Source organism: Cariama cristata, unplaced genomic scaffold, assembly GCF_000690535.1.
Source record: "Cariama cristata isolate BGI_N322 unplaced genomic scaffold, ASM69053v1 scaffold22663, whole genome shotgun sequence".
In the NCBI taxonomy this organism is placed as follows: domain Eukaryota; kingdom Metazoa; phylum Chordata; class Aves; order Cariamiformes; family Cariamidae; genus Cariama; species Cariama cristata.
Window position 1 is genome coordinate 1 of NW_009606932.1, and position 10413 is coordinate 10413.

The window sequence follows — 10413 nt, forward strand, 5'->3', positions numbered from 1 at the left end:
CGTTAGCCCACAGGCGGTCGATCGGGGTGTCTCGGTTGGCGCTGAAGTTATCCCCTGCCGCCTCCTCCCCTGTCGCCGTCCCCGCCAGCCCTGCTACTCGGGCACAGTTGCAGACCAGCCTTTCTCGTTGAGCCCCCATGTTGGATGAGGAGGATCTAAAATGTGCCTTTTTGGCTTTTCTTGGTTACCTTCCGAGAGAACTGTAAAGGTAATTTACTTTCAAAGTGTTCTCAGTGATGTCCCGTCCAAGTAAGACACTTCCATTTTTGATGGCTAAAGTTGCTGGCTTTTCAGCATTTTAACCGTTTGATTAGAGTTGTGGGCCTCTTTATTATGTGGATGGTTTTCAGAATAATGTTATCCAGCTGTTGATACTGCTCAGGACTAGAGGCCAGTGGAGTTAGCAAAAACAATACATATATAAGGAAAGAAAAAACAGGGCAGACGAAGAAAGCTATTATGTTTGTGTTTACTATCAAAAAATCACCAAGACAGTCCTTGTATTGTCGTTTTCTGGGAATTGAAGTTAAAGAGATGGACTTAAACCATTACTTTTTATGTCTACTTCTGTCTTACTGTATTTACAGTATGACTAGTAGGGTTGGAAGTTTTGGGGGGATTGGATGTGCTGAAGTCTTTTGTTTCCAGTTTTTTTTTCAATCCAGGGTGTTTTGTACCCCAGCGTAGAAAGGCCATATGCCTTTGTTGGCACAGATGTGGTGTGGCTGAGAAGATTGTTGCAATTTTTTAAACGCTTTGATATAGGTCTTGGAAATCACCCTCTGTGGTTAATGTTTGTATGGTAAGGTGTTTATACTGCCTGACTTGTGCAACTGAATTAGGACTGTGAGTAGCTGACAGAGCCTTCAAAAGGCAGTTCAGAATTGACTAACATTTTGAAGTGTCCTCTGGAGGCTCCCTTGATGAATAGGGAGCCCTAGGCAACTTCACTAATTCAGACAAACTGGTTTGGTTCCCTGCATTTACATGGAGTGAAGAGTCCACTGTGTACTGTTCCTAGAAAATCTTGGGCTTCTTTACAAAGTGCTAGTTTAAAAAATAAATAAATCTTCTTTCTTGTGAATGATCATAAATGCTGGTAGTAACCTAATCATTATCTTCAGGTACTCAAAGTATCCTTCCAAGATTCATAAAGGAGTTTTTTGGGTTTTGTTCGTTTTGGTTTTTGTTAGTCCTGTAAATGCAACAAGGATGCTAGCTTTTTACAGCAAGAAGAAATGATCAGATCATAAATATTGTAAAGCATGGTTATTTTTTCCCGCTCTGTTAAGACATGTTGATTTATGTTGGGATTCAACAAAGATTTGTTAAAGTTGAAAATTAATTTGTGCTTATTGACAGATAAGAACTTGTGCTTCTGCTTATTTATTGGGTGTTTTAAATAGTATCACTACTACCCCCCAAAAAAAACATCAAACCCCTTAGAACCAACCCCCACCCCTTTTATTCATTCTGCCTTTTCCTACTGTCCGTCGTAAAAAGGTAGTACCACTACTACTAAATTTCGTTTCTTTTGTTTTACACCTCTTGCCAAAGAATCCCCAGGGCCAAAAGGATGCTAACTGTATTGAGTTGGTATGCAGCTGGCTTGAAATGGTTCTCTGTTCTTTATGCCTCTTCTCCTTTCCTGTCCACATTTTCCAAATCACTCCCGGATTTCATAGAATCACAGAATGGTTTGGTTGAAAGGGACCTTAAAGACCATCCAGTTCCAACCCCCCTGCCCTGGACAGGGACACATCCCACCAGACCAGGTTGCTCAAAGCCCCATCCAGCCTGGCCTGGAACACTTCCAGGGATGGGGCATCCACAGCTTCTCTGGGCAACCTGTGCCACTGCCTCACCGGGAAGAATGTCTTCCTCATATCTAATCTAAATCTACCCTCTTTCAGATTTATGAATATGATACTGACCTTCAAATTTTGTCAAATTAAAAAGAAGTTTTAAAGGAAGATTATTCTCAGCCATTGCTGCATGCATTGTGGTCTCTGGATTACATGATACTGAACATTCTGTTAATGTAATAATACAGTATGGACTTGAGAAAGAATTACAGCATGTGTTTTTGCTTTAATGTTGTAGAAAAGACTATTTGTAAGTAGCATTTTCAAGGATATTTCTTTCAGGAGATTGGGTATTCTGTAAACAAATCTATAGAGATCATGCAATGTGTTGTGCCTTTGGAAAGTCAGGTGAAGTGGTGTGATAATGTGAGTTGATCAGTTTTATGGGAGGGGACAAATGTGCTGTGGAAGGGTGCTAAAACTATGGGCAAATGTTTTCAGTTTAATATAGTTTATTTCAGTGAGAATTTGTAACACTTGGTTTTTCTCTTTCAGATTACAGCAAAAGCAGCTGTCATTTTTGTTACACTTCAGTATAATGTTACCATTCCTGCCACAGGTATGTATCTTGTGGAAGGTTAGTTATGAAACAGTCTATTCAGACATTATTAGTATGCCCTACTTTCTAGTCTGAGGGTAAGTGAATTTTTCAATTTGAATACATAATAAGCAATTGTCAAGGACTTCACTTTATTTTCAGTAAAACTCCATTTTAATTAATTAGGTTAGGCATGATATTTCTGTTCCGGGTTCATCGTTAGTGCTAAAAGACCATCTGACTGCTAGATAAGTTCACATTCATTCTTACTCTGGTTTTGCAAGTTACAGTCTTTACTAGTCAAAGTGGGTGATAGTTTAATATAACTTTATTATCCCCTTTCAATGCATTTGGGCAAGCTTCCTAAGTGCACTTAGGTTTTCATTTTTATAGTACATCCTTCCAGAATCAGATTTAGTTTGTGATATGATGGAGAAGATGACTGTAAGCAATCTAGTGACCTAGCTCATGATGGCAGTTTAATTTGATTTCTCTTTGTTCAGCTGGCTAAAACTACTTCTGTCTGAAAGGTTTCATCTTAAGAAACAAACTTATTAGCCATTAAACTCTATTGGTGCCTAACAGTTAATTCTGTTTGTCTTTTAGAAGAACAATCTGCAGAAACAATCTCTCTCTATCACTATGGCATCAAAGACTTGGCTACGATTTTCTTTTACATGCTTGTAGCAATAATCATACATGCTATAATTCAGGAGTATGTACTGGATGTAAGTACAAAATATTAATTCCTTTCCTCAAGATAATTGTCTGGTTTTAGTTAGACTTCAAGACTGTTAAAAGTCAACTTTTGCATTAAACATGCTTTGAAACTTAGATGTTCTGATGCAGTTAACAGGTAAATGTTAAGTACTATGGTGCTATGGCATATAAATAACAATGGACTTTCATTTCAGAAAATTAACAGGAAAATGCACTTTTCAAAAACAAAGCATAGCAAGTTCAATGAGTCTGGGCAACTTAGTGCATTTTACCTTTTCTCCTGTGTTTGGGGAACAAGTATTCTTGTCTCTGTAAGTATGCTTTCTCTTTTGTTTGTTTTATGATAATTCAAAACCTTCACTTATGATGATGATAAATAAGTTTTCAGCTTATTTTTCTGGTTTTAGCTGGTTCTAATATTAAAGCAGTGACAAGTTTGGGAATGCTGTGTAGGTTGTAGTCCTAACAGTATAAAGTCCAGTAGTGTTACTGTTGCTCAGTCTGAGTTGGTTTACTGTCAATTGAATAAGGTAAAACTTTTTAACTCTGTTATGGTACTTCATTGTCTGTAGTTTTTTCTGTGTTGACTTATTAGCACAAGATAAACATTTTAAAAGTATCACGCGTAGCACTTTGGCAGCCTGGGGAATGGGTGTATGGACAGATTGCTGTAGGCCTAGGTGAGCGTGTGCTTTCAGATGATCTGCTCTTTGCTAGTGGCTGTATGTGTATGAGCTTAGTTTAAAAAAAAATTTGGTTTTCTTTTCCTTAAAATAATGACTCCTGAAAAAAACTTTCTTTATCTTAGTTAAGCTCAAAGCTTGGCAGCAGTTTACAAGGGAAGACTTATGGCTGTAGTGATGCTGAAATAACCTCCAACTCATAAGGAAACTATCTTGAATGAATGCTTGGTTTGGTTGTTTTTTATGTTTTCTAAGCAAATACAGCTGTCTCTTGTTTTGGGGGTTTGGTTTTTGGTTTGATTTTTTTTAATTGTGAAAGAAAATATATTGATCTGCACCTTATGTGTTTAGATGTGTGCATGTTTTTATGTACACATGCACATATAAATAAATACATACATGTATATATGTTCATTTATTATTTCTGACTAGGAAGTAGCATTCTTGAGAGTTTATTGGGTTTTTTGTTTGCTTTTTTTTTTTAGGAGAACTATATATCAGATCCAACCTCTCTGTGGAGGGACTATCCGCACACTCTGATTCCGTAAGGCCTCTTCCTTAGAGGATTGTTGGGGAAAGGAGGGAGTGTTTTAAACTTAGGGTGTGTCACGTACAGTCTGTGTAGAATAACTAGTCTGTAAAACTATATTAGTCACTAATGTATCTTTGCGCATGTTTATGGAGGAACTTGATTCTCTGTCAATTTGTAGCATGCGAAGTTCCCTTTCTATAGGCTATTAATTAAAGAATTAATTTTTGCAAGCTTTATTTATCTTAATGATTTTGGTTTTTAAAAAAAATCTTTTGAGTTGGCTGGCAGGAAGGGTCTATATTTTTCTTTCTTTAGAGATAGTGATTAAATGCGTTCACTAGAAAACTTCTGAAATTTTTGAAGTTTGTTAATAAAAAGTAATATTCTTCAATTCTTGCTGTATTATACAGGTTTCAAATGAAGTTTTTCTACATCTTACAGTTGGCATACTGGTTTCATGCTTTTCCAGAATTGTACTTCCAGAAAACTAAAAAAGTAAGTTCAAAATGTAAATTGAAATAACTCCAAAGCAAGCAACTCGAACAGTGGAATAGTTAATTTCTTTTGGACTTCCAGTGTAATCTGTTACCCTAGATTTCCCACCCTGTTGTTATTTGTATTTCCCAATTTTTCTGATGGACTTGATGGACTTTTGGGTGCTCAAATGTCCATGTGAGAAAGTAGGAGTTTTTTCAGTTAAATCCTGTATTTCTAATTGCACTAAAATTGGCATGTATCTGTTCTGTAAATAAAAATTACTAGTGTTTCTTATCTACTGAAAGAATTATCCCTTGAGCAAATGAATGTCAGATTTTCTTTTCAAACTTTTTTTTGTTTCTTGTAATTACTAGTCTGGATAGTCTAATTGAAATCACGGCTGCTTCATGAATCATGATACAGGTGTAAAATATAAGCAGTGAATAATTTCATAAATCCAAGGAATATTAAACTCTGTTATTTGATTTAAATACTACTGTCCTCAGCAGAAGTTCTGGTTAGTTGTGTATTGAGATTTGTTCAATGCTTAATTTTTAACAGCATCCTTTTCCCCCTAAGGGTTTTCTCTGTTGGGGTTCTCAAAATGCTGAGTTTAATGTATAATTTTTTTTTTTTGTAGCGCAATGTTTTGCCTTCCTGAACCAATTTAAGTAGTCTCTTTGCATGTTTTTCTCAGGCTTATTTTGTATATGCAGTTTCCTTTTTAAACCTGTCTGTTTTAAACTCTTCAATATGGCTTCACCAAGGGCAAATCATGCTTGACTGATTTAGTGGACTTCTACAGTGGAGTGACTGCGTCAGTGGATGAGTGAAGAGCTGCTGATGTCATCTGCCTGAACTTCAGTTAAGGCTTTTGATGTGGTCCCCCACAACATTCTTGCCTCTAAATTGGAGAGAGGTGGATTTGATGGATGGACTGTTAGATGGATAAAGGAGAGGCTGGATGGCTGCTTCCAAAGAGTTACAGTCAGTGGCTGAATGTCCGAGTGGTGTTCTTCAGGAGTCTGTACTGGGACCAACACTATTTAGTATCTTCATCAATGACATAGATGGTGGTATTGAGTGCACCCTCATCAAGTTTGCAGACAACACCACGCTCAGTGCAGTTGATTTGCTTGAGGGAGGGGATGTGATCCAGAGGGATCTTCACAGGCTTGAGGATTGGGCCCATGTGAACTTCATGAAGTTCTACAAGGCCAAGTACGAAGTCCTGCACATGAGTCATTGGAAACCCCAACGTCAGTACAGGCTAGGAATGAATGGATTGAGAGCAGCCCTGAGGAGAAGGACTTGTGGATACTGGGGGCTGAAAAATTGGACATGAGCTGGCAATGTGCGCTTGCAGCCCAGAAAGCCATTTGTATCCTGGGCATGAAAAGAAGCATGGCCAGCAGGTTGAGGGAGGTGATTCTCCCCCTCTACTCTGCTCTTGTGAGACCCCACCTGGAGTACTGTGTCAGCCCTGGGGTTCTTAGTACAGGAAGGACATGGACCTGTTGGAGCTGGTCCAGGGGAGGGCCACAAAAATGGTCAGAGGAACACCTCTTCTATGAAGACAAGCTGAGAGAGTTGGGCTTCTTAGCATGGAGAAGAGAAGGCTCTGGGAAGACCTTATTGTGACCTCTCAGTATTTGAAGGGGGCTTATAAGAAAGATGGAGAAAGACTTTTTATCAGGGTCTCTAGTGACAGAAGGGGCAATGATTTTAATTTGAAAGAGGGTAGATTTAGATTAAATAGAATGGAATTATTTATGATGAGGGTGCTGAGACACTGGCAGAGGTTGCTCAGAGAAGTTGTGGATGCCCCATCCCTGGAAGTGTTCAAGGCTAGGTTGAATGGGGCTTTAAGCAACCTGATCTAAAGATGTCCCTGCCCATGGCACGGGGGTTGGACTAGATGATCTATAAAGGTCCCTTCCAACCAACCCAAAACATTCTGTGAGTCTGTTGTTGCTCTGTAACTAGACTGCATCTGTGCTGCCAGAGTTCTGCTTTATTCAGTAAAATGAAATGTGTGTGTTCGGTAACTACAGGTCTTTGCTCAACAGCTTAGAAGAGGCTTGGGAAGATAGTAATGAGATGTTTTGTTTTCATGCTGATCGGATGCAATATAAACAGTGATGTTTTGCAGATGCACTGATGTTCCCCTGTTGTGCTAGTGATATGTCTTAAATTTGACTTCATATCCAAATGTGGAGGGTTTTTTTAAGAGAACTTTAAGAAAGCTGTCACAAGTGGCAGAAGCACTGTGTATTTAATAGTGTCTTACTGGATCACTGCTGGAATTTTGTCCTTTGCCTTTTGCATTAAGCTTTAAAAGTGATATTTCATTTGTTTTGGCAAGTTCATAGCTGATACTTCTTTGACCACAGTTTAACCTCTGCCTTCTTGGCTTCTCTGCCTTATGTCTTCTCTTGAAGGAACTGGCTTCTTTTACTCAGGTCTAGTTGTCTGTACTGCTGACATAGATAAGAAAAGAAGTTAACTCAGCTTTCTGTATAGTAGTGTATACCTCCACCTGCATTAGTCCTTAGTATGCTTTCAGTGTCTGACAGTTTGTCTAAGCTGGAAGCGTGGACTGTTCAAATGTTTGCTCGGTTCTGAAGATAAAGTGCAGAAGGCTCATCCTGGTAGTACTTGGAGAAACTGAGCATTTGTACTACTATTTTCTAATTTGTCTGAAAAAACTCATTTTTTGGTTTTCTTTCAGATCATTTAGAGTAGATCTTCCTCCATCTATTTTCTTGCTCTCTGTGTATGTGGTGTTTGCGGTTGTCACAACTGTTTGATTCTGTGCTTTGAGATGGAGTATTGCATAACATAGCATCAATCTTACGAAATCAAATTTTTAGCCTTTTTTTTTTTTAATTACTTGTATACAAGATGAAGCTGAAGCCCCTTGCTTGAAGTTTAGGGAATCTTGCGAAAAAGTAGGAGTTTCTTAAGCACAACTGAATGTACTTTGCATACCGTTTCAAGACAGATTTTTATTGTGATCTAGCATACTTCAGTGATTCTTCTGTTCACAGATGGCACCTTCTGCTTTCTGTGTGCTGTGTGTCTATACTTAAATTCATGTCTCTTCCTCTTTATTATTTTGTCTCCATGAAGCATTCAATTTAATGAGGCTGGCTAAAACCTAACTTGAAGTGTGACCATGTGGCTTAGCGTGACTGGCTAATAACATTGTTCTCTGTATTTGCCAGCAACAGTGTGCCGGAATCTTGGATGATCTTGAATTTTTAAAATAGATGTTGACACTGAGAAACTTATTCATTTTGGTTCCTAGGCTGTTACTGTATTTCTGTAGCAATCTGACAGAATGTGATCAGCAGCAGACATGCGGAACTGTAGGAAGTTATCTGATGATACAGTAATACGTACCAAATAAGTATTGTAATAGCTAGTACAAATTCACAATAGTTTTGTAAAATAAAAATGGGCCCTTTTAAAAAGCATATTTTTGATGTTTGCATTTTCTCACAGTAGCATGCGTGTAAGGTACTGAATATTATTGGTAAGTAAGCAGTAAGTTATGTGTGGGATTAGATGATTGAGGCTGAGTAATTCAGTGCCAGAACAGGCCATGTTAAGGTAGCTGATAAACCAAGAATATCCAAGACTAGGGAGTAGTTCGTAATAATATGTAACATATTATATATATAGAGAGAGAGAACATATATATGTGCAGTAATGTATACCATTGTGTATAACGCACAATTACTTTTTTCTTCCTAATAGGAAGATATCTTTCGCCAGATTGTCTACATTGGACTTTATCTCTTTCATATTGCTGGAGCCTATCTCCTGAAGTAAGTCAGTTGTAAATTTTTGCTGGCTTCATTCTCTGTCTTGAATATCTAACAAAATTTCTGAGTGTTTATTTTATTTGTTTTGATAGTCTGACCCATCTTGGACTTGTTCTTCTGGTATTGCATTACTTCGTTGAATTTCTTTTCCACGTATCTCGTCTTTTCTACTTCAGTGATGAAAGGTACCAGAAAGGGTGAGTGGTCTTTATCTTTTAAATTCATGTAATTTCTGTCTCAAAGCCTTGTGCATTTAACTAACTAGAAACCAAAATTACAAGGAAGTTCAAACAGTGTTTCCTTAGAGGCCACAATTTTGCAGACTAGTTTGAGTATTTATATTTCTAAAACAACTATTTTTTTTTGGCCTTATTTGCCTATTTAAGTAAATGTTAGTAGCGGTATTAAATGAAATAAAATCTTAACACTATGTATGAATGTTTTAAAAAATTAAAAAAGTTTTGTAGAGAAATGAACAGCATAGGTTGCTAATGCAGCCAGTTCTGTAGGAACTAATAATATGTTTATGTTCTAATAGTAATGGAAAGCACTTTCTGTTGAGTTGAAATTGGTTTTCAGAACATACTTTTCATTGGGGGGGGGTGCGGAGGGGAAGGTGAGGCAGGGCTTTTCTTCCTTTTTCTCTTCTATGAGTACTAGAAATATAAGATTGCTTTTGGATAGGTGCAAAATAATGAATTTGGCTGAGTTCTTAAATTTCAAACAAATTCACATGGTAAAGAGTAAACATTTGCTTTGTTAGTACTTGTGAACGGAAAATTCATTTAGTGTTTGTGGTGTTTTTCTTTGTAGCTTTTCACTGTGGGCGATTCTTTTTGTTTTGGGAAGGCTTCTCACCTTGATTCTTTCGGTCCTCACTTTTGGCTTTGGACTGGCAAGAGCAGAAGATCAACAGCTGAATTTCAGTACTGGAAACTTTAATATCCTGGCTGTTAGGTATAGTAAACTTGGAACAGTTCTTAAGCATGAGCTGTAAACCTGTGTTAAATACACAGTATAATTGGTATGGTATTAATGTTAGTAATTCTGGATGGTTAGGTGTTTTCATGCAAGCAATGGGATCAATAGGAATAGCTTCTGTAACAAAATAGCAAGGCACAGTGAAATGGGTTGAAGAATTCACAGTCTATAGCTGCGAAATCTGTAACTGTTTACTCTTTTTTTTTTTTTTTGTCAGAAAAAACAGTATTAAAAGGAATATACAATTACAGAGATTACTTTCAAATGTTTTAGAGCTAGTGAATTGAATCCGAGATATAACTGCAGTGGGTTTATCTATGGAGGTCAAAGCATTATGCCCAGAGCATCTTTGGTCCTGGTTGAAGATTCCTACTTCTTTCTCTGCCTTTATTATGGCTCCCGTTACTGCTATGTGATGCAGAATGTTCAGCCAACCACCTGGCCTTTTTATGAATTAATCCTGGAAAAGGAAGTTATCAAAACATTGACAGTGTCAGCATTACCCTGCAGAATTGATACTGAGAACTGCAAGACTCTCTTAAACCATTTTCAGCTGTTATTACCTGGTACCTTGAGAATGATATTGAGAAAGGAGAAAGCAGGAAAGAAATCTAGTGCTTGCCCGTTTTCATGGAGGCACAAAGACTTCACTCTCTCACTGTATATCTAGTTTTGTTGAGGTGTGCTAAGCCTAGTCGCCCTACATGAGCTAACTCTTGCATGGCTTAGAAAATGAGTGTCACTAGGAGGAGGGGGGGAAAGTCGTTGTGTCCCCTGTGTGTGCCCC

At 37.8% G+C, this 10413-nt stretch overlaps 1 protein-coding gene across 1 annotated transcript; it reads left to right on the forward strand.

Annotated features, from left to right (window-relative positions):
* Window positions 1-2354: 2354 nt before the first annotated feature.
* On the forward strand, window positions 2355-9638 carry LOC104154846 (translocating chain-associated membrane protein 1-like; the record flags this gene model as incomplete). The annotated part of the gene is made up of 8 exons (XM_009696556.1): window positions 2355-2424; window positions 3010-3131; window positions 3318-3434; window positions 4292-4350; window positions 4749-4833; window positions 8578-8648; window positions 8738-8842; window positions 9459-9638. Coding segments are annotated over 8 exons (809 nt in total), but the record flags the coding sequence as incomplete, so codon positions are not given.
* Window positions 9639-10413: the final 775 nt, after the last annotated feature.